We start from the raw sequence: 25,144 nt of genomic DNA, 5'->3' as shown, positions 1-25,144 counted from the left end.
TGTCGTGGTCTGAGCTGTAGCTCATAGGCCCACAGGACCTTAGGGAGTTCCTCGGCCCAAGCTCCTTTGGGTCGGTCTAGCTTGGTTCGGAGATGCTGCTTGATAATCTTGTTGATAGCCTTGACTTGTCAATTTGCCTAGGGAAGGTGTGGAGACGAGTATACGCTTCTGATCCCAAGGTTCTTGCATATCTCTTGGTACTGCTTGTTGTCGAATTGCTCCCGTTGTCAGAGACGATGGTCTGAGGTACTCCAAACCGGAAGATAATATTATTCCACACAAAATCTATGATTTTTTGTTTGGTTATCTTGACCAATGGCTCGGCCTCGGCCCATTTGGTGAAGTAGTCCACAGCGACGACGGCGAACTTGGTTTGACCTTTCCCTATGGGGAACAGTCCAATGATGTCGATCCCCCATTGGGCGAAGGGCCATGGGCCGACCATTGGGGTAAGCTCGTCTGGCGGCTGCCGAGGAATGGTTGCGAATCTCTAACATTTGTGACAACTCTGGATGAGCCTTTATGCATCATGTTAGATGGTCGGCCAGTACTAGCCCTGTCGTATAACTTTATGAGCTAAGGGTCGTCCTCCCGAGTGATTTCCATAGATGCCTTCATGAATCTCTCTCAGGACGTAATCGGCTTCGTCGGGTCGTAAATATCTTAAGAGGGGCGCGAAAAATCCTTTTTTGTACAATATCCCGTTGAGCATATTGTAGCGGGCGGCTCAGATTTTCAGTTGCCGGGCCTCGGCCCGATCTTCAGGCAACTCACCGATCTCGAGATAACGAATGATAGGGTTGACCCAGGTGGGTTCCGAATCAATTGGGAGCATGGTCGAGGTGACAGTCTTGTCGACGCTCGGCTTAGCTACATACTCGATTGGAATGGACCTGTGGATTTCATCTTCATCGGCTGTGGTAAGCTTTGCTAATAAGTTGATTTTGGCGTTCTCTGCTCGTGGGATCTGAATGACGGTACAATGCTGAAAACCGCCGATCAATTCTCTAGCTTTATGCAGATAGGCTTTCAATTGCTCTTTTCTAGTCTGATAAATGTCTGCTATCTGGTTAACGACCAATTGTGAATCGCTGTATACGTCGAGATAAGTGACTCCTAAACTGGCTGCCAGACGAAGTCAAAGGAGCAAGGATTCATACTCCGTCGTATTATTGGAAGCTTGAAATCCAAGTCTCAAGGCATATTGCATGAACATCTGATTGGGAGTTTCCACGACGACCCCTGATCCCTCTTGCCTTAGAGTTGGATGAGCCATTAACGTAAAGACGTCGATGGGGTGGGTTGGGAAGCGAAGCGGGGTCGGACCTTTCCTGATTTCATGGGTGAGTCAACTCTTCAGGCGAGTCAGTTTTGTTAGGGTCGGCCGAGCATGGCTCGGATTGCTGCGTTACTTTAACGATGAAGTCGACCATAGCTTGGCCTTTAATCGCTACCCTTGGCTTGTACTGGATGTCAAACTCACTTAGCTCAATTGCCCATTTAGTGAGACGTTTCGAGGCTTCTAGTTTTTGGAAGATCTACCGCAATTGTTGGTTTGTCTGGACGATGATCGAGTGTGCTTGGAAGTACGATCGTAATCGTTGGGAAGAGACGACTAACGCTAGGGCCACTTTTTCCAAGGTCAGGTACCTTGTTTCTACTGGGACGAGTGCTTTGCTGACATAGTAAATCGGGAATTGCTTTCCCTCATGCTCACGATCAAGGCTGAGCTTACAGCTGCATCGGACACTGCTAAGCAGATCAATAATGTCTCACCTGATTCGGGCTTTGATACTAAGGGCGACGATCCTGAGTATTTTTTAGCTGCTGAAAGGTTGCTTCACATTCTTCTATCCAGTTCACTCTGCCAACCCTTTAACTGCTAGAAGAAGGGAAGTCATTTGTCTGTGGCTCTGAACATGAAGCAGTTGAGTGCGGCGACTCTTTCCAGTTAGCATTTGAATATCTTTAATCGTCTTCGGTGAGTCCATGTCAAGCAGAGCTTGGATCTTCTCAGGATTTGCCTTGATCCCTCTCTGGCTAACCAGGAAACTGAGGAACTTACCCGAGCTTACGCTGAATGCGCACTTGCTCGGGTTCAGCCTTATTTGGTATTTTCAAAGGATGAGAAACATCTCCTTAAGATCGGCAACATCGTCTGTAGCTCTGATACTTTTGACAAGCATATCTGGTGGACGAACATTTTGTTGACCAACCTTTAATAGATCGCCCCTGCATTCTTCAAACTAAATGACAACACTCGGTAACAGTAAAAGACCTTTATTCGTGACAAAGGTAGTTTTTAATTTATCAGAATGATGCATTACAATTTGATTATATCCTAAGTAAGCATCCATAAAACTAAGTAACTCATGCCCCGCAATGCTGTCGACCAACTGATCGTTCTTAGGAAGATAAAAACTAGTCGATATAGTCTACGTAGACCCACCACTTCCCATTGACCTTTTTGACAAGTACAGCATTAGCTACCTAGTCAGGGTAATACACTTCCTCGACAAATTTGGCCTTGAGGGGCTTGCTGACCTCTTCTCGATCATTGTGTACCTCTCGGGGCCAAGGGCGAGTCGCTTCTGTCAGAAAGGCTTGTAGGTTGGGTTAATGTTGAGTCGGTAAATGATGACTGAAGAGTCAATTCCTGGTATGTCTTCATGAGACCATGCAAATATGTTGGCGTATCGTCAGAGTAGAGTTATCAGCTTGTCCTTCAAAGACAGTGTTAAGGATGAGCCAATTTGAATAGTCTTAGAGACGTCAGACTCATCTAGTGGTACGTAGATGACGTCCTCTACTGGCTGACCTCGTTCGAGAAATTCGTTGCGAGGGTCTAGAGACTCAATTGTCACTACTTCGGATGGAGCTTTCAGGGCTGTAGCATAACACCGTCAAGAGTCGTGCTGATCCCCTTTGACGATTCCAACTCTCGACTCGGTTGGGAATTTCATAGAGAGTTGGTACGTCAACACTATGGCTCGGAGAAGGCATAGCGAAGGTCGACCGAGGATCGTGTTGTAAACTGAAGGATGGTCGACTATCAGAAGTTGACCATGACAGTTGCTTGGTTCAACGCGTCCCCAGTAGTGAGCGGGAGAAGAATGGTTCCCTCGAGGAGGACTTGTCCACCCGAGAATCCGATCAGAGGAGTTCAGACAGATCGTAATGTGGACTGTTAGATGCTCATCTTGTCGAATCCCTAGGTGAATAACATGTTTGCAGACGACCCTGTATCGATGAGGACATGAAAAACCTTGTGATTCACTATGGTGACGGTGATGACCAAGGCATCATCATGTGGATGGTAGATACTTGGGTGTCTTCTCTGGTGAATGTCACGTTGTATCTTTCCAGTTTCCTCTCCTTTGGGAGTCGAGGTAGGATCATAATCTCGAACTCAGGTCGACGCGCTCCTCGCATGGGTCTTTCGAGCATTGTTTGAGTCACCTCCACCCTTATGACTACCCACGATGGTTCAGATTTTCTCTGTAGGTTGGTTATCATTCGGGCGTTCTTTCGTCGTCATAGTTCCATTGGCTCCTTGGTCCACGTGCTCGCCAAGGTGACCCTCGCGAACGAGTCTCTTGATCTCCTATTTTAGGTTGTAGCAGTCACTCATATTGGGTCCGTGATCATGATGGAAGTGACAATACTTGTTCTTGCTTTGTCGTTCGGAATTGCCTCACAGTTTGTTTGGCCAGTTGATGAAGTGTTCACTCTTTATTTCCATTAGGATTTGCTCCTGAGGTTTATTGAGCGGAGTGTAGCTAGTGAACTTGCTGTCGGGTCGTTTGTTCGACCTACGTTCGTCTCGAGACCGATCGTCTTTCCGCTTCTTACTGGCATTGGCAGAGTTGGTCTCCTTCGATTCTTTTGCTGAGGCATTCCTGTTCTGGGCTGCTTCTCGCAAAATCCTAGATTCCTTGGCGTCGGCGTACTTCTTCGACCGGTTCATGAACTCGGTTAGTATTGCTGGAGGGTTCTTATCTGGGGAGAAGAGGAAGGCCTTATCCCTTAACCCCTGCATGATGGCATTCAGGGTTGTCTCGTCCGAGTGCTTCCGAACCTGTAGGGCTTCCAGATTAAAGCGTCTGATGTAGTCTTTACGGAGTTCCCCTTCCTTCTGAACAATGTTGTTCGGATGTGCTGACGCTTTAAGTTTCTTCTTTCCTCCGATGAAGAACATGATGAACACATCGCTGAGTTCGGTGAAGGAATTGATAGACCTCGGCTTCAGTTGTTTGAACCACAGCCTGTCACGCCCCAAACTCGGAAACCGGGCTCGCAAAATTTCCAATCACCAAATCCAGTGCTGACAGCCTTCATAGTACCCCATTCTCGGCTCCCAGCGTGCATGTGCCAGATTTCAATCCTGGGATCCTACAAGGAGGATTTTCAATATGATTTTTTTTGTATGTAGCATAACCACAAGTTTACCCAAATCATAAAGCCAACATCATTATCACATATCTACTAATATAAATATTTGAATACAATACTGAAAGGGAAATACATATGTCGAAAATCAAAACTCTAGAAGATCGCTGCACGCTCCAAGCTCAACGCTGCTGCAACCTAACGCCACCTGCATGCATCTATCGTACATAAGCTTATAAAACGCTTAGAGGGTGGTGAAAGTGTGTATAAGGTAAGTGCCAAGTATATAATAAAGCCCATAAATCATACACCATAAGAATAAGCAGAAATACTGACAAGATCATGAATCATACAATATCAGAGTAATGCGGAGATATGCGGTAAGTCTATGAATGCTATCAGTTGTACCAAATCTGTGTGATGCAAGGCATGAATGCTATCGGCCATACTAAGGCCATGCAATACGAAACATAAAAAGATAATAACAGATGCTAAGGATGCAATGCAATATGCAAATCCTGACGAGCCATGAATACCATCAACCTCATCTAGGCTATAAGTGCAAAAACATAGTAACCCAAAATGCTAAGTATTGTAGATGCAATGTAATATGTGGTGCGAATGAAATGACCATGCTAGAATGTAAAGTCGGAATGATAATACGTAGTATCGCAGGCTACATGGTTAACTATAAGGGACTTTTATCCAAACCAGTCCCATACCTATATTTGGATAGTCCGCCTCAATGTGGTAAACTCCTGATCTCAGGTTAGTCGTGTGCCCAACCAAAATCCTGGCCATGCGATGGTACACGTAACAATAGTTATGCACCACTAACCCGAGTGGATAGTGAATGAATGAATGAATGGATATGCAATTTCTGCTCAATAAGTCCACATATCAGTACGGTTGCTCTCTGGAGAAATCACCGGGGTCTATTGCACTCCACTCCGACTGCCTCCTCCCTAGTTGCACAGCCACTATCCGCCTGACCAGTAGTTTGCCAATACCTACCCGGCTCATCGATAGCGGACTCATTTGCGAGCCGGTCAAACTCAGCCTAGCTTATAGCCCCCTCACTCGGGTGGATAAAGCCACACCCCCTTCCAACCGACCACGACATAGTGGAAGATGCGGCCTACTGGTATTCGGCACTCTAGCGCTCGTGTATCCACTCGGTCTAGATGTTGGAGCAACTCTTGGTACCAAGGAGGTTCTGGAATTTTCACCCAAGGACATCCTAAGTGCCTACAGTGCTAGAACCAAATATTTTCGGTGTCCTATCTGGCCATCCACGATGTGCCTATGGAGGTCACGACCGTGATGTTGCTAGGGCGTACAATGATCATGTCACATGTATGCGAGATGCATGAGTCACACTATCCAGTCATGCAGCAATCCTGCACATACAACGCGATAATGTGGGCACTCCGTCTCATAAGGAGTCCCATAAATAGTCCGCCTAATGGCGTATGCTATGATCAAACATTCCTCATATCAGGCATACATATGATGTGTATGGGCATGAATCATGGAGTTACACTATGCATTTTATATGGTGATAAACTATCCTCACAATGAAGATGGGCCTTGATGGCCTGCACACAACAAGTATAGGCCTATCAATGGGCCCTAGGGAGAGTTATAATGTGGACATTTAACCAACATTATTCTTACAATATGGACGTCAAACCAACATTGCTCCCAAGGTACAGTCCGCCATAAATGTCATTACATAACCCATGGTGGAATCACACAATGCAATAGACCTTGTATATATCCCATTGGGCCTCAAATACATTAAATGGGCCTCAACTCACGGGCCCTAATACATCACAATGGGCCTTAATCGAATGGGCTCCAAATACAACACAATGGGCCTCAACCCACAGGCCCTTATATATCACAATGGGCCTCAACCCATGGGCCCTAATACATCACAATGGGCCTCGACCCATGGGCCCCAAATACATCACAATGGGCCTCAATACACGGGCCTCAAATACATAATAGGTGGGCCCTGCACCTGGGCCTCAAAACACACAAAGGTGGGCCCTGCTCATGGGTCAAAGATACATCCTGATGAGTCACATGTATATCAAAGTGGGCCTCTTGATTAGGCCACGAAATACATCAAAGTGGGCCTAACGGATGGGCCACAAAGTACATCAAGGTGGGCCTCAACAACGGCTATAAATATGACAAGATGAGCCTAATCACTTGGGCCTTATATATACACCAAGGTGGGCCTCAACAGACGGCCACAAATAAATCAAAATGGGCCTCATACATATACCAAGGGGGGCCCTAATGGGCGACCACAAATAAATCAAGATGGGCCCCATACATATACTAAAGTGGGCCTCAATGGGCGGCCACAAATAAATCAAGATGGGCCCCATACATATACTAAGGTGGGGTCCACTTGAACCATAGATCTGTCTAATTTTTAGTCTCAAGCCTGTAATACAAGCTTGCCAAATGGTGGATGGTTTAGATGCAACCCATGCATCATGGTGGGAGTCCACATGAACTATGGACCTGACTCATTCTTTAGCTCATATCATAAAATGAGCTTTTAAAATGGGTGGACGGATTGGATGCAACACTTGCATCATGGTAGGTCCTACAAAGGCCCACCCTCAGATATATATACAATAATATATATATATATATATATATATATATATATATATATATATATATATATATATATAAACATGCACACACACGAGGTACAGCCCCCACACGCTCACGCTGGTGGAATTTCACCACCTATGGGTTACACACGCACACACACCCCCACATGTGGGGTGGGTCCCATATAGATGGACTGCATGGATGAAACATATACCTCATGGTGGGGGTACCCCTGCCGTCCAGCAGCCAGCTAAAATGGCTGGACGGCATAGATTAAACACATACATCTAGGTGGGCTCCACTGTCCACAATAGTGGACGGTGTGCATTAAACACATACATTACTGTGGGCTCCACCGTCCGCCTAGAAGGTGGGAATAAAACACATATATCATTGTGGGTCCCACGTGGGGCCCACTGTAACGTTTGTTTTCCATCCAACCTGATGATAAGGTCACGTAGACCTAGATGAAGAGTAAAACAAATATCATATTGAATCCAAAACTTCTGTGAAACCCTGAATGGGTTCAATGGTAGCCGTTAAATCACCACTGTTTCCTATGATGTTGGCCACTTGTGTCTTGGATGTGGTTGGATTTTGGAGGGGCGAACATCATGGTGTGGCCCATGGCTGGGGCCGTGGGTCCCTGCTCGTTTCACGCTGATGCCAGCAGCGTCCTGCTGCACAGCAGCAGCTGTTGCTGCACCCTCATATATATATATATATTTTATTTTGAAATCACGTTTTTTCGTGGTTTTTCACATGTGGGGCCCGCATCAAGTGAATCCACCCTAGCCAATGGATTCTAAAGTCCATAACCCATCCATCAAGTCCAATATTGGGCATCTTTCGACGTGTAAAAGAATTAAGGAGAATTTAAACGGTGAAAATCACTGTTTTCAAAGGTATGGTCCACCAGAAAGTTGGATCAGTTTCATTTTTTTCGGCTCAACACCTAAAATGAGTTGGTAAATAAGATGGACGACGTGGATTGAATCCATACATCCATGTGGGGCCTATACCAGTGGCTCACCCATGGGCTTAAGAATCAAGCTAACATTTGTGTTTTCCCAGTTCACGTCTAGACGCTGGACGGTTCTGGGCAAGGCAAATTCTTTTAAGGTGGGCCCTACTTAGGTGGGCCACCACATAGCTGGGTGGTGTGGAACAACATAAATACAAGTGGGCCCCACCTATAAGTCACTTGGATCAAATACATGCTTTATGGTGGGGTCCATTCGGGTGGGCCACATGGACATATCATCAGATAAAAAGAAAAAGAGAGAGAGAGAAAGAGAGAGACGGGACACATGTGATGGAGGGCTCCGCCACTATGAGCCCTCCCTTGCAAGCAATCGTACATCAAGTGGGTCCCATTACACGTGGGCCCATCAAACCTAAAATCAATGGTGGAGATCCTTTCTCCACCAAATGTAAGGTCTACATGACCCTATCCATACAAGGAAAATAAACATCATGATGGGGTCCATGGAGAATGGCCCCATCATGGAATGATCATGAGGATCAAGGTGGTCCATCGGCCACATCAAGGGTCCAAAGTGAGATCCATACCATCAATCGGCAGGCCTCACTTGGCCCATCATCAAAATATGAAAAATCTATCCTAATAAGCACCTACCGTTTGATCTTCTCGGTCCGTTGGAAAGCCGACCTCCTTGTGTCTCACTTTGATGGAAGGTGATGAGAGATGAAGGGCTAGGATGATAGATCTAGAGATGGGAAGTGGGCCACACACAACACTCACTTTTCTCTCCCTTTGGAAGTGCTTGGACGTCCACACTTCTTTGTTACTTGGAAAGTGTAAAAAGAAAGAGAGAGAGAGAGAGAGAGGGTGGTTGTAAGAGAGGTGATGTGTGATGGGGTGTTGGAGTGATGGGAAGTAAGTGATGGGTGAGGTGAGAGATTGGTTGACTTGTGGAGAAAGGAAGCATGGGTTGCTCTTATACTTGACATGATGTGATGTGATTGATTGATGGAGTGATTTATTGATGGGATATGTTGTAGAGATTTTCTTGGGATTGCAAATGCGCGGTGTTTTCTTGAAATAAATGCCGGCTCACATCTTCCTGGCCAGGGTATCAGATCGGTATGCAAGATGCGGCGTTGGAACTGCGACGACGGTGCGGTCGCAGTGGTACAAGTCTCGGATTAAGCCGACTCAAATCTACAGGATACGACTTAGGGTCATGCGCAAACGCCGATCATATGTCACAGGTTGCCGAAATTCGACGGGAAGGATCACCAGAGTCGACGGAATAGTACGGTCTAGGACATGGGCCTTACACAGCCGGGCAGCGTCGGACATCGTAAGTGAAAAAACTCGGCACATTACCGCATCCGAAGCATCGTGCAACTCCATGTAAGTCCGGAAGGACTCTATATGCTCAGTTGGGTCGGCCTTCCCGATGTAGAGCACGATCTGTGGTAGGCGGAACCTGTTTGGTAGTCGGGCTCGCATTATATTGGTTGTGAATGGGGATTTTATCTCCTTCCTTCTAGAAGAGTTGGTTGACTGATTCTGCTTCATATCTGCAATCTGTTTCTGTAGGTTTTGAATTTTTATCTTCCACGGCTCTTTGTTATCCACAGTTCCTTCAATCGGAGGTCGGTTATGCCTCCTCCGATCTATTTCATGTCGAAGATCGAAAGCGGGCAAAGGGATGATTCCCAAAATGTGGGTCAGAGCCGGCTCAGCTGGATCTTGACGTTGACTCAGTTGAGGAGCTGCTTGCGGAGTAGGAGGCTGTGGGTTGGTGAACTGGCGGATGTCGCTTGACCGTCCTTCCCTTTGGTTGGGCTTCGGCACTTGCTAGGCTGCATTTGCTCCAACATTTGCTGCACGTAATCCAAGTCAGCCCTGATATCTCTTTCCCAAGCATCACGCCGGCCATTTCCCCGGTTCCGCTGAGTACTCCTAATCGAACTAAAGGTTGCCTGGTGGGTTGGAGAGCCTTGACAAGTCTCTTGTCGCACTGGCTAGTCTGCGGGTCGTAGGTCATGACTGGCCACAAGCAGGGTTGCGATTGGAGTCACCTTTGGAGGAGTCTGGGCTTTCTTTTCCCCTCTCGCCATGGCAAGTACTGCAGTGTTTCTGGTAGAGCGAAAACGACTAACAATGTCATTCCCATAAACGGTACCAAACTGTTGATGCAGTTTCCAACTCACTCCTTTGCTGCTACTTGGTACCTACACAGGAAGAGGACAAAGGAGACCCTGGCTTGTACAAGGGTCCCTCTGATGCCTAAGTCAGGCGTGGATTCTGGGTCTTAATGAATTGATAATGGTTTTGGAGTGAGGGATTTGCGTGTGTGTATGAATCTGTACCTTTCACCTTTAGACGTCCCCTATTTATAGGTGAGATGAGATCCTACGGTTCTGGGATCTCCTTTTTAGTTCGTAGGAGATTTGATTGCTATTCTTAGATGATCCTGAGATCTTCGGTCTCCTGGATTTCCGGGATCAGGAGTTATCTTCCAAGATTCTTGGAAGATCTTTGATATCGAACCAACTCCTTGGCTGGGCTCTAAATGCTACGAATGTTTGGATGGAGCTCGGTGATCTGTTGGCCAATCCCGGTATATTTAGGTGTTTGGATGGCTTATGCTGGCCGACTCACTCGCTGAGTAAGATATGGTCAGCTATAGAAGGCCGAGCCTTTGATTGATTACTAGCTAGGGTATGGTTGATTCGTAATCGAATTACCACTGATTAGGGACCGACCTATGGCCGACCTAGGAGGTAGGTTGGGCTGAGGTTGGGCATGAGGGCCTTGGGCATGAGACCCTGTTGGTCTATGTTTTTTTGCAGACCTATGAGCCGGGTCGGCATTAGGCAGCTTCTAGGAGGCCTTTTGAGGGTCCCGAAAGTGCATCGGCCTCCTTAGAGGCTTCGCCTTGGCTCAGGACATGTAGGCTTCAGTCAGGTTCAACACCTTGGGAGCCGAGCCATGTCTCTCCTTTAGAATTTCTGAGCATGTGGGCCTCGGTCAGGCTCGGCGCCTAGTGAGCCCGGGCCATGCCAGTAGAGTTGGTCCATTCCATAAGCTGACTTATCGACCTTGTCATATTTTTCCCCAACAGGACCCATAAGTGTGCATCTCACGGTGATGTATGTGCCTTAAATCCACACTCTCCAACCGTTTTGAAAGCTCATTCGATGGCATGAACCAAAAATGAAGCAGATCCAAATCTTATTTGGACAAAGGATGGAAAATGGTTGTGATTAAATCCTCACCATTAAAAACTTCATGGGGGCCACCAGAATGTTGATTTTCCATCTAACTTATTGATAAGGTCACAAAGATCGGGATGAAGAGACCACACAAATAGCAGCTTGATCCAAAACTTGTGGCCCACGATAAGTTTTCAACGGTCTATTACCACTGCTTCCTGTATTATGGTACACATGAGATTTGAATCTGCTTCATTTTCCGGATCATGCCCTAAAATGACCTTTCAATACGGATGGGCGGCGTGGATGTAGTCACATACACTACAGTGGGCCCCACAGTCAGGGGTCCCACCCACCTCGGTGGATCCCGCGTCTCTCCTAATCCGCAACCTTTTTGGCACAAGCGTGTGCGCTATGCGAAGCTCACATGGCATCCTTAATATAATAAGGAAACAGATTGGCTACTCCCCTTGCTTCGGTGCTCTGTGGGCCCCACCATGATGTATGTGTTTCATCCATGCCGTCCATCTATTTTTTAAGATCATTTTATGGTATTAGACAAAAAATGAGGTATATCCCAATCTCAACCGGACCACATTACAGGAAACAATGTTGAATGAACGTTGACCATTAAAAACTTTTTGGGGGCCATAAAAGTTTTGGATCAAGCTGATCTTTGTTTTTTCCCTTCATCTAGTTTTGTATGACCTAATCAACAGATTGGATGTCAAATAAACAGTACAGTGGGCCTTAGGAGGATTTTGATGGTGGATATCCAATCACTATTGTTTTCCTGTGGTGTGGTCCACCTGAGAATTATATCCCTCTCATTTTTGGGATCAAGCCCTAAAATGATCTTTAAAGATGGAAGAACGGAATGGATGAAACACACACATCATGGAGGGGCCCATAGAGCACCGACCACCGTTTCCTAATAATAGGGGCTTATTTATTTATTTATTTATTTTAATAACTAAGATCTTAATTAAAAAAATAGACTGTTTGGTATCGTTTTAATTTTATTTTTTAAAACATTTTTAGGAAAAAAAAAAAACAGGAAGTTTCTTCGTAAACTTTTAGAAACATCAATTTTTATTTATTTATTTATTTATTTATTTATTTATTTTTATTTTTTTAAAGAGCAGATGTAGGTAACATTTTTGACTCAGTTTTGGACAAGTTTGTTGGTAAACTTACAATTAATTCACATCTTGATCTCTTTTTTCTCTTTACAATCTCTAAGTAGAGATTGGGCCCACATGATGAATGGCCCATGTTGAAGGTAGGGCCCATATGTAAATGGTCCACCTCAAGGTGGGACCACAATGCATAGTCACATCAAATGTGGGCCCCACATGATGAATGGTCCACATCAAATGTGGTACCCACATGATGGATGGTGGATTTGAAAGTGAGACCACATGATGGAAGGTTGACATCAAAGTTGGGCCCACATGATGAATAGATCATATTGAAGTTTGGCCCACATGATGGACGGTCCAAAGAAAAGCTAGGACCCACATGATGGATGGTGGACATCAAAGGTGGGTCCTACTATTTATATTCAATCTAGACATGTGGCCACACATGTTACGAACGATCAGAAATCGATCAAATGTATGCGATTAGGATCAGTGTTGGGCACGCCAGAATTGTTTTTTACTCAAATTGATTGAGCTCTCATAACCTCAGGCCACAAACTAGCCGGATTAGGATTACAACAATGAAAGTTGATCTAACTGTCCAGCCACCAATGTTACAACAATCAGGCGATTTAGAGTGGGAAGGTTAGTCTTTCAAAAATGATTTTTTAAAAACCCTACAATAAGGACTTTTTTTTTTCCAATGGTGATAAAGTTTTAGGTTTCTTAATGAATTAATTAATAATGGATGGATAATTTTCATAATTTATAAGTAAGAATGGTACAATCAGAGAAAGAAAACTAAATTGAGTAGAGAAATAAAAATAACTACATACGGTTGCTTGTGTAGATAGAACAATTGAGGTACGTAGTGTGCAGGACATGACTAGTTTGATCTACCAAGTAAGAACTCGATGATCGGTTGGATCCAACGAAGGTGGGCCATGGATATTTAATCTACTCCTAAGGAGTAATTCAGATATGCCACTGGACAATAGCATATTTAATCTAAACTAAGGATTTTGGACTTGTTGTAGTATGGCTGGACAAAAGTGAAATATCTAAGTTAAAAAGTTGGATAGGCTAGCGTTACATTATAGAGATTGATTGATTATGTGTGATGATGGCCTAAAGCTCTTCATCGAATGCTGCATTTATAGATTTGGAAGGATGATGGTTGAGTTGACGTTTCCTTGTTGGTCCTTGAATATAAATTGGTCGTGTCCCAGAAGGATTCAATTTTATTTTATTTTTTGTCATGATAATATGATTTTTAATTAATTCTGGATGGATTCTTCTTCTAATCTTCCATAGTCTTCGAGAAAGCATTGATCGCTTTGAAAAATTTTCATTTTTGGCCTGATTGTGTGAGATGGCCTTATTTTGCATATCCCGAATTGCAAGATATCTGACATAAGCAATGCTTTAATTTATCTTCTTGCATACACTACAAGTCACACATGTCACTCATGTGATGGTCACGTGTATTTCTTGTAGTGTCCCTATTTTCTCCACTGCAGATGTACGTACGAATCTATCACCAAAGGATATGTATCAAAGATTTATCGAAGCACGTATACGATTTGCCTCTTGTCGTTCATATGTGAGGGCCAACACATAGCGGCATCTTATTAGGCAACATTGATTGTGCCCGGTCAAGTGTAAATAATGCCTTCATATTACTTTACATTTAGATAATGTGAAGAGACATTTTATGACTTCGGCTCTGGTGGTCGTTCGACGATCGACACATGGTGGCATAAGGTTCCTGCTTGACAGCATGCGCAATATTTTATGTTAGAAATTGTTTGTCATAATTGCTCAATGAGGGCTTTCATGATCATGACTTTCTATAAAGGGATACCCTCAAAGTTGTAGATCATGCACTCGAGTCTAACTATTTTCTTCTTCTCTCCACTTCCTTCCAGCCTTTTACCATGATATTTGCTACTCTTCCTTCCGCTCACTAAATTGGAAGAATTTGGGAAGATTATGATTTTTATGTGCGGCGGCCCAAGCTTTGGGGCTTGGCTACTTTTTTCTTAAAAAAAAAAAAAAAATGAAAAATACTCCTCCCGAAGGATAGTTGGCCAAAGATCAATTTTTGTTTCTACCTCATTTCTCTTTTCTTTTGTTAAAGAAATGTTTTTATCATTATATAAGAGAGAAAATCATATAAGGGCTGGTTAAATAGGAATGAAAAACAATTTCTTTTTGCACATTATGTTCTTCTGTCTTGCACATTATGTTCTTCTGTCTTGCTATTCTTTATCATTATCGGCTTGTCCTTAATAGGAAGTTGTATTGACGATCTACGCCCATAACTCCTTGTTGAATCCAACATTACTCAACATATTTCTGGCTCTTTGCAAAAGAGTTTGATTCGTACGTTCAACCATACCATCCTGCTTTGGTGTGTGTCTCACTATCTACTCAATCATACAATTTTGATTAAACTCCTTTGAAGTAAATTCTCCGCTGTTGTCTGTCCTTAGAATTTTCTACTTCCACCCTATTTGTTTTTCTACCATCGCTTTCCACATCTAGAATTTTCTACTTCCACCCTATTTGTTTTTCTACCATCGCTTTCCACATCATGAGAGTGGTGAAAACATCAAATTTATGTTTCATGAAATAAACGCATACCTTTTTAGAGAAATCATCAATGGATATGATAAAAAATGACAACCCTCCCCTAGAAACAATGGACGATTGCCCCCACACATTCGAGTGTACGTAATTCAGCTGACCTTTACTAACATGTTTTTTAGTTTTAAATGATAACCTTGATTATTTCCTATATATGCAATGCTCACATATATCTAATTAAAACTTTTAAAATAAAAAATTAACTAACGATTAAGAAGTACCTTCATACCACGCTTGCTCATGTGTCTTAGGAACGCATGCCACAAAAAGGCTGACGCGTATTTCATTACAGATATTGCAACTTCACCTGATATAGTATTCCCGATTAACCTGTAAGATATCCGCTCATTTATGCCTTTATAACAGTGAGTGTCCCTTTTAAAACATTCAGAACTCCTTCATAACTGATGAACTTGCACACGAGTGTATCTTTAGCTCTTAGAGAGATCAAATTTTTCTTCAAATGTAAAACATGCCTCACATCGGTCAAACTATGTTCCACCCAATCAAATATCTTGATCCGAATTAAACCAATTCCTATAATCTTACAGGCATGATCATTGTTATAAGAATCATGCCACCATCATAATCGATATATGTGGTAAACCAACTCTAATGAGGACACATATGGTGTGATGCCCTCGTATACAAAATTCACTTATTGTATAAGCGACCCAGCTTAGACATTGACAACACATCATAACCACTTGTCCCTTCAATAGATTTCGCTAAATTGGCTTCCTTCGGTGAATCATCTGATTTCTCCTCATTCTGAATTTTGAAATTTTGACAGTTCTTCATATATCTCATCCTAACACAGTTCCAACACTTCAACTTTCCTTTGCCCTTCGAGTTGGACCTCGATCGCGACTTCCCATCCTCTCCCTTAGACAATCTTCCCTGAGCAAAAAATACATCCGTAGAAGTACATTCACCTCTGTTTTTTCATTCTCAACTGCTTCGAATGAAGGGACGAGATAACAATATCGACGTCCAAGGTATCCATACCATAGCATAAGTATCCAACAAATGCTCGCAGGACTTCAGGAGAGATGTCGACAAAATTAAAGCTTTGTCGTCTTCATCGATCATTACCTATACGTTTGTTAGTTTGCAAAACAATTTGTTGAAGATGTTAATGTGCTCATAGAGATCCAACCTTTTCACAACCCTCATAGTATAAATTTGTTTCTTCAGATATAGACGATTGGAGAGCAATTTTGTCATATAGATAATCTCCAAGTTTGCTCATAATCCTGCGGTAGTAGTCTCATCAATGACATTGTATAAGACTTCATCGGCCAAACACAATTGAAATGTACTAATTATTCTCTGATCAAGTTCATCTCAATCTTCTTCATAGATTCCGGAAGTCTTGTTTTCCTGAGTGCATGTTGCAACCCTTGCTAAATCAGAAAGGCTTTCATCTTTAACCTGTATAGTTCAAAGTTATTTTTACCTCTCAACTTTTTTATCTTGAACTTCACATTCAATTCCCTCGATGCCATGTTTTTAGTTTCAATATGATAACCTAACATATGTATTATCTGGTACCACTTATCGGGTGCTGAAACCCCTTAATAGGCACAAAAGCAACCTCAGAACAAATCAAACACACAATACAGAATGAAAAAAACAAACAAACAAACAAACAAACAAACATAAAGAATACATAAATTTTTACATGAAAAACCCTCGTAGGAAAAAACTATGGCACAAAGCAACGATTAATTCATTATATAAAAAAAAGTTACAAGAAATGTAACAACTTACATATGGAAAACACTAGATCCCCTTCAAAACTTAGATGTTTTTCTCTCTAACCCTAATTGAGAGATTACAAGGTATTTTATACATTCCATACCCAATTAGAAACTAATCTCGTACTTATGCATTAAGTCTAGACAAATCGTGAGACTATTGGTCAAACAAAATTGAACCATAGTACAAACTTTTGGTCCAATCGAATATGGCCAAAACATCACAGTGAGCGACAGGTCAAAACCTGAATTGTCGGTCGGACCGATTTGAAATTCAGTTGGACCAAAACACGGCTTTCTTGCACAACATTAAAGGCACTCTATCAAAATCATTCGGAAATCTTTCTACCGATGATCAATGGTGCATACGTGTATGATTGTATCATGACCGAACACGCGTGTTAACAATCCTAACTACTGACTCTTAAGATGTTTGCTTTGAATGATGCAGTGGCTATTCTAAATTCCATCTTTCAGCAATGGAACATTTCCGCATCATCTGATTGGAATATAAGTGGGGAACTGTGTAGCGGGTCTGCTCTCACGGGAATGGGCGAATTGAACCTTGGGATTGAATGCCAATGCACTTTCAACAATGGATCCATCTGTCGCATAACGAAACTGTATGTGTTCGATCACGCATACTATTCAATGATATACATGTAACACACTCACTCTACAGGTGGGGCCCACTGGATTAGTTCTAAATCAAAGGTGGGCCCATACCGGGCCTGCCTTTTTGTTTCTAGCTCATATAAAGATCGGAGATTGACTCCTAAGCCTGCATGCGAATGTTAGGATATGCCCTTGTATAAATTCACTTATTTCTATTTGTTTTGTCCTTCAGGAAAGTCGATAGTCAGATTTCAACAGGTCACATTATTCCGGGAGCCATTGGGAAACTGACTCATCTCACAGTCCTGTATGGGTTTCTCTACTCTAATTTGTGATTTCCACAAAGAGAACAATTTTGAAACGCTGGCAGAGTTTGATGGATGATGCATGGGCACTTGGAAATTCAATAAAGTTATGTTTATTTTATTTTTTATCTGAGTATTAGATTGGTGGACATTTATTGGATGGTCAAAAATGAAAATATCCAATGGTCTTATTTCAATAAACAAGTGTCCATAAATAAGATGTTAGGATTGTTCAACCAATCTGATTTTTGGTCGGGTTAGTTTGAGTTGATATGTCACTACCATTTCTAAGTGCCTGTGTATTAAACGTCATATTATGAAGTGAGGATATCGAATAAACTCCACTTCGACAAAACACCCTTTTCGGGACCAGAGTAACCTTCAACGTTGTGGTCCATCTTAACTATTACAAAAAAAAAAAAAAAAAAAATCAAAACAAGAAAAAGGACCAAAAAAAAAGGGGGCTCGACCAGTGGCCCATCTGATGTTCAAGCCCAGCTTTGAGTGGGCAGATGGGCTTTGATCAATATTTGCGTGTGCATGCTAGGGCCTACTTTCAGGCCCAAAAAACTAAATGAACTGTGCATGCGCTATAAGATATCTAATAAGTGACCTTTGCTAAGCCCACGCACGTCCACAAGGCATCTCATCCATATGCTATCTGATAGGTGCCAATTTGGGACATGGGTCTGAGATCAACCATATCTCTCTCTCTCTCTCTCTCTCTCTCTCTCTCTCTCTCTCTCTCTCTCTCTCTCCAGGTTAGTCCTTTTATTTCAAGTGAAGCTCCTTTGGTGTCCCACACAGGTGTTTAAGACATTTCATCCATACGCAACCATCTTTTTGCCAACATAGCACACGAGACGTGAGATCCAAGCTGTTCGTCCATCGGTTTAGTGCAATTATATTTACATTTTGGCAGAAAATTCGGGCTGGTAAGCTCTTTAGGTGGCCCAGAATTTTCAAAAAGAAATGGATGGCTGAAAAAGCTTCAGCAAGTTTTTTTAAACGGCTTGGATCACATGTCCACATGCAATGCTGGTACATCTTTACATGTGCATGTACTCCCTTGTAATTGTGTGCGGCTTAGCAAACCTCTAACAATATATATTCTATTACTGTTGGATCGGAGGACTTTAAACATATGGTTTAAAAAGTTAAATTCCTTTATTTTTCAAAGCTTGGATGGTCTGGTCGATGTGATTTTGGGATCATAGCCCATCCATGGTGGGGTACTGATGGAAAATTGGATCACTTGATCATGGCCCATCCTTGGTCCTTTTATGCCTGCTGCTTCAATGCTTGCAGCTTAATTACTGCTGCCCCAAATTACAAAGTTTGCCTTATATTTGCAGGAATTTGCGTGGAAACTATTTAACAGGTCCCTTGCCTTCATCTATCGGCAACTTAAGGGCCTTGCAGGACTTGTAAGTTATCTAAAAGCTTCTGACATATAAGAAACAAGGTGATGTTGATGACGACCATGATGATGTTGTAGTTGTTGGCAGAGATGATGAAGGTCATGTTATATTTGGGATTTGGAAGACTATTTAGCAATATGTGACGATTAAACAAAATTAAAAATAAATAAATAAAAACTCATTCAACGTGGAAATTAGAGGTGGGCATCAAGCCGAGTCGAGTCGAGGTGGGCCAAGCTTGGCTTGGCTTGTCCATCATGTACTCGAGTTCGAGCTCGAGCTCGAGCTTGGCCTCGAGCTCAACATTGAAGCTTAAGCTTGTTCGCCAAAGCTATCGAGTCGAGTTCGAGTTGTGCTAGTGGTTCGAGTCGAGTCGAGTTTACCTTGAGTCGAGCTCGAGCTTGTTGGGTAAGAAAGCAATGGATTCTATTCTTGATCCTCCTCCATTGATGAAAAATTCAAAAATCTTAAGAGAATCAAAGAAAAACCCGATGAAAAAACCAAACAAAGCTTCGAATCAGATGAGGAAACCTATAAGAATCGATCTGTTCTTAATCTTCTTCCACCAGCAGAAATCCAAGTACTAGAAAAGAATCAGAGCAGAACACAGATCAGAAATCCAAGTAAAGAGCTCTAGCAAATCAAATCATTGGATTTCCTTGAAGCTCTAACAAATATGAGAAGAACCCATCTCGAATTTCTTGGGTTTCTCGCCTAAGAAGTAGATCTCAAGAGATTGAAATCATACTACTGTGGAGCTGAAATGAAAACTAGTGGTGGTGGTCGGGACGGGCATGCGGCTAGCAGAGAAAGAGAAGAAAGGGAAAGGGAAGGGGATGCATGCGGTCGGGTAGAGACTATAGGGTTTGTTTTTTATTTTTTGATTTTTAAGTTTAAACTTAAAACTTATATATATATATATACGGAAACGCTCACCTGCGAACCAGTTCGTACGTACTACATACGAACTTTTTGGAGAACCCATCATACGTGATGTGGATCCAAAATCTGAACCGTTCATGTGAACCAACACCTTGTGAAACCCCCCAGGACCAAGTTTTACTTTGATCTAAAACTTTGATGGACCATGAAAAATGAAAACAGTTTCCTCCCTTGATTTGCATTTCTCTTTGCTATGGCCCACCAGAATTTTAGATCAGGGTGAAAATTTGTCACATGGAGTTTCATGGGATTCCGCATCACATGGACCATTCAGATTAGGCACCCATGACACGTGTGCAAAGGTGCGCATGTGCGTAGGTGCGCATGGGAGCATGACTCATATATATATATATATATATATAATATTTAATATATTTATTAATCGAGCCGAGTCGAGGTCGAGTTCGAGCTTCGAGTCGAGTCGAGTTGAAATGCCCCCTGGTCGAACTTGGCTTGAACTCAACTCGAGCTTCAAATAATTAGCTTGGCTCGGCTCGAATCGGCCATTCAAGCCGAGTCAATCCGAGCTGACTCGAGCTGAGTCAGCGAGCTTTTCGTGAACAACCCTAGTGGAAATCAAGGCATGATTTGGACTGATTTGGAATTAGTCCGCTCAGATAAAACTAAGGAAGAGAGAGAGAGAGAGAGAGAGAGAGAGAGAGAGAGAGAGAGAGGAAGAAAGTTGGGAGAAAGTTTTCTGATTGTTATTATTTTCATCCCTATGTATACACGTATATAAAAGATTACATATAAAAGGGGTATCACCCAAAGATAGAAACAATGGCTGTATTGATTGGAGAATCATTGATTGTAGTCCTTGATTGATTGGAGAATCCTTAATTGTAGTATTGAAGATACACTTTAACACTCCCCCTCAATCCGGTTGGAAGATATCGAGCATATCGAGCTTGAATAGCACAAACTGAAACTGAATGGTGCCAACTGCTTTGGTGAGAATATCTGTATGTTGCTCGGTCGTAGGAACAAACACCATACAAATCTGCCTAGAAAGTAGCTTCTTACGAATAAAATGACAATCAACTTCAATATGTTTTATGTGGTCATGGTGTACTGGATTATGAGCAATGCTAATTGCCACTTTATTATCACAGTACAGAGTTGTTAAAGTTGGAACATCAACTCCTAATTCCTGCAACAGTTTCTCTCGCCAGATCATCTCGCAAATACCATGTGTCATGGCACGGAACTCGACCTCTGCACTAGAGCGAGCAACCACACTCTGCTTTTTGCTTCTCCAAGAAATAAGATTACCACCTAACATAGTGTAATATTCAAATGTAGAACGCCTATCGGTAACTGATCCGGCCCAGTCAGCATCCGTCCAACATTCAATCCAATTGTGACCATGTTTACGAAAGATTAGACCCTTTCCAGGACAACCCTTCAAATACCGAAGAATACGAAAGGCTGTCTCAAGATGAATTGAGCGAGGAGCATGCAAAAAATAGCTGACAACTCCTACAACATAATTAATATCAGGTCTAGTAAGGGAGAGATAAATTAGCTTCCCAACTAGATGTTGATACTGTGAGACATCTACAAGGAGCTCTCCTTCCACATAACCCAACTTATGGTTTTGTTCAATAGGTGTATCAGCTGGACGACATCCTAATTTGCCACACTCTTGTAAAAGATCCAAGACATATTTACGTTATGAGATAAAAATACCTAACTTTGATCTTGCAACTTCAATGCCAAGAAAATACTTCAGAGGGTCAAGGTCCTAAATCTCGAAGCGATATCGAAGATGAGACTTTAACTCCTGAATGAAGATTGGATCATTTCCGGTGATAACTATATCATCGACATAAACAATAAGAGCAATAAAACTATCACCAATGCGTCTAATAAAAAGAGTATAATCTGCCACACTTTGTCGATATCCAAAACCAATAACCACCCCACTGAATCGGTCAAACCAAGCCCGAGGAGATTGGTAAAGTCCATATAGGGATTTCTTTAAGAAACAGACTTTCCCTTCATGGTCAGGAAACGAGATACCGGGTGGAGGAGTCATATACCCCTCTTCTTGAAGATCCCCGTGAAGGAATGCATTTTTAACTTCCAATTGATGAAGTTCCCAATCACTATTTGCAGCTAAGGACAGTAAGACACGAATGGAATTCATCTTTACAACAGGAGCAAATGTCTCATAATAATCAATCCCATAGGTTTGTGTGTACCCCTTTGCAACCAGCTGTGCTTTGTACCAATCCACGGTACCATCTGAATTATGCTTAACTGTAAACACCCAACGGCACCCAACTGCCTTCTTCCCTCTGGGTAATGACACGAGTTCCCAAGTATCATTGTGAGCCAAATCTCTCATTTCTTCCTCCATTGCAGCCTTCCACTTAGGATCAGACATTGCTTCACGGACAGTAGAGGAAATCGTGACAGAAGAGACAGAAGCTAAGAATGCATGATAAGATGGTGACATAGCTTGATATGTGACATAATCAGATAAAGGATATTTAGTAGAAATTTGTCTTTTACCCTTTCGTAAAGCAATGCGAATTTGAAGGTCTGAAGCAAGAGGAGGAACATCAGAAGATTCTAACTCACCAAGTAGGAAAGGCATGGACTGATCTGATACAGGAGAAACGTTGCAGTGTTGTGAAGCAGGACTTCCTTTCAAAAACTACAAGTCCTTATGTGGTCCTGCATGTACAACTAAGTCACCAGTAGTATGTTCATGATGTATAACCGACATAGGTGACATGAAAGACTTTAGAGAGGATACAGGCGGATCTGGGATGACAACTGGAAGAGGGACCTGTGATGGTTGGACATCACTGTCACGACAAGTGACAAACCACTCCCCCTGCAAAGAAACTGGACCTGAATAGTAGGGATGATTTTCAAAAAAGGAAATATCTTTGGAAATAAACTTCCGTCGACTGGGTGGATGATAGCATTTATATCCTTTTTGTGTGTTAGAGTAACCCAAAAATATACATTTTAGAGATTTTGGGTCAAGTTTGGAACATTCCTGACCCAAATCTTGCACAAAACAAACATAACCAAAAATCTTGGGTTGAAAAATAAATTCTGTGTCATGAGGACGAAGAATAAAATAAGGAGTTTGAAAATTCAGCACACTAGAAGGTGTTCGGTTAATAATGTAGCAAGCTGTCAAGACAGCTTCAGACTAAAAAAATTTGGGAACGTTCATCGTAATGGAGATAGAACGAGCCAAATCAAGGATATGACTATTCTTCCGTTTTAAACGACCATTTTGTTGTGGATTTCTAACACAAGATGTTTGATGCTCAATACCATGATCTTCACATAACTTTTGGATTCCAGAATTTGCATATTCAGTTCCATTATTAGAATGAAGCACACGGATCTTTGTATCAAATTGAGTCTGTAATAAACTTCATCTTTATGTTTCATAAGAAAGAGCCAGGTACAGCGACTAAAATCATCAATAAATAACACAAAGTATCTAAAACCCAAAAGAGAAGGTACATGATCGGGTCCCCGTGAAAAAGGGGAACTACTAACTTTATTAGAACTCAAGGGATAAGTAGTTCTACAATGTTTGGACAATTGACAAATTTCACACTGAAAGTTAGAAACTGATTGACCAGAAAATAAAGCTAGAAGCAAATGTTTCATAAATGAAAAGGAAATATGACCTAGCTAGTTATGCCATAACATAATTTGATGTTTATTTGCTACTACGAGCTGACTCTGCAATGCACATGGTTGAAGCACATTTGGAGTTTGCAGATCATCGAGGATGTGGAAACCATTAGCTTCACGTCCACTGCCAATCGTTTTCTTTGTTGCCAGATCTTGAAAAAGACAATAAGATGGAAAAAATGTAACACTATAATTCAACGACCGTGTAATGCTACTGATAGATAAAATATTGGTAGTGAGTTGAGGAACATGCAACACATCAGAGAGTGGTAGAGAGGGGGTAGCATTTATGAGTCCTTTCCCTGCAACAGAAGAAAGAGATCCATTCGCTAACCAAACTTTATATCTACCGGAACAAAGAGAATATGCACGGAAAAGAGATGACATACCACTCATATTATCAGATGCTCCTGAATCGATGATCCAGGATGGAGAAAGAATAATGAAGATAGTGTTCACTGAAGCAAATGTACCTGACTGTGCAAAAGTGGAGGTCGCTGTCTTTTCGTCAAATTGTGCCATTAGGACCCGGAATCGATCTAGATCTTCTCGAGATATAGTAACACGATCAGATGGTGCAGTAGGAGGGGCATGATTCTGAACCGGAATCTCAGTAGTAGAGTCAGTCTGAGCGGATGGTGAGGATGCACTCTGATTCGCTTGTGGTAAGGTAGGCCCTTTCTGTGGAGACCCATTAAGAAAATAACAGAACTGTTTGGTATGTCCATATTTTTTGCAATGGTCACAAAAACGCTAAGAGTTCTTCTAATTCTTTCTTGGGCGAGAAGAAAACACATGTGGCGATGATACTGTAGGTGTCACCAATGCTCTCCAACTCTCCCTGTATACAGCCATTGCCACTTTATCTCGAGGTTGGATCATTTCATGGCCTATAGAGTAACGCCTATTTTCCTCGGAATAAATATAAGCATACACATCCCCTAAAAGTGGAAAATCATCTTCTTTGCTCAAAATCTGCACACGAGCAGTCTCATATTCCGGGTTCAAACCTGCAAGGAACTGATATACGTGCTTCTCTTCAATAAACTTTGAAAAAAATCTCTCCATCTTTGGGGCTTTCCCAATCGAAGGTCTGATATTGATAAAGTTCTTCCCATCTTTGTCGAAGAGTATTATAATACTCCGATAGGGTCTTCTCCCCCTGCTTGAGTTGGGAGGTCTCCACATCCAACTGATAGATGCGGGAAGTATTCTTCTTCGGAGAATATGTCCGCTGCACAAGATCCCAAATCTGTTTTGCAGTATGCAAAAACATATATGTATTCCCAATCTCCGGCTTCATAGAATGAAGTAACTAGGACATAACAATTGAATTCTGTGATTCTCATCGTTCAACGGCTACCAAGTCTGATGTATCTGGTGCCTTAACTGCCCCTGTAATTTATGTTATCTTCCCA

General features: G+C 42.3%; 1 protein-coding gene across 1 annotated transcript in view; it reads left to right on the top strand.

The window, feature by feature from the left end:
* The window catches only part of LOC131219915 (probable LRR receptor-like serine/threonine-protein kinase At1g56130), a 140,191-nt gene that overhangs the window by 14,608 nt on the left and 100,439 nt on the right, over positions 1 to 25,144 (top strand). Inside the window, exons 2-4 of the mRNA XM_058214901.1 lie at positions 17,223 to 17,394; positions 17,619 to 17,693; positions 19,047 to 19,118. Of these exons, the coding sequence (XP_058070884.1) occupies positions 17,223 to 17,394; positions 17,619 to 17,693; positions 19,047 to 19,118 (319 nt within the window). The remainder of the gene's footprint in view (positions 1 to 17,222; positions 17,395 to 17,618; positions 17,694 to 19,046; positions 19,119 to 25,144) is intronic.

Source organism: Magnolia sinica, chromosome 12, assembly GCF_029962835.1.
Source record: "Magnolia sinica isolate HGM2019 chromosome 12, MsV1, whole genome shotgun sequence".
Taxonomy (NCBI): Eukaryota; Viridiplantae; Streptophyta; class Magnoliopsida; order Magnoliales; family Magnoliaceae; genus Magnolia; species Magnolia sinica.
The sequence above is the reverse complement of the archived record's forward strand: the minus strand, read 5'-3'. Positions and strand labels throughout refer to the sequence as shown.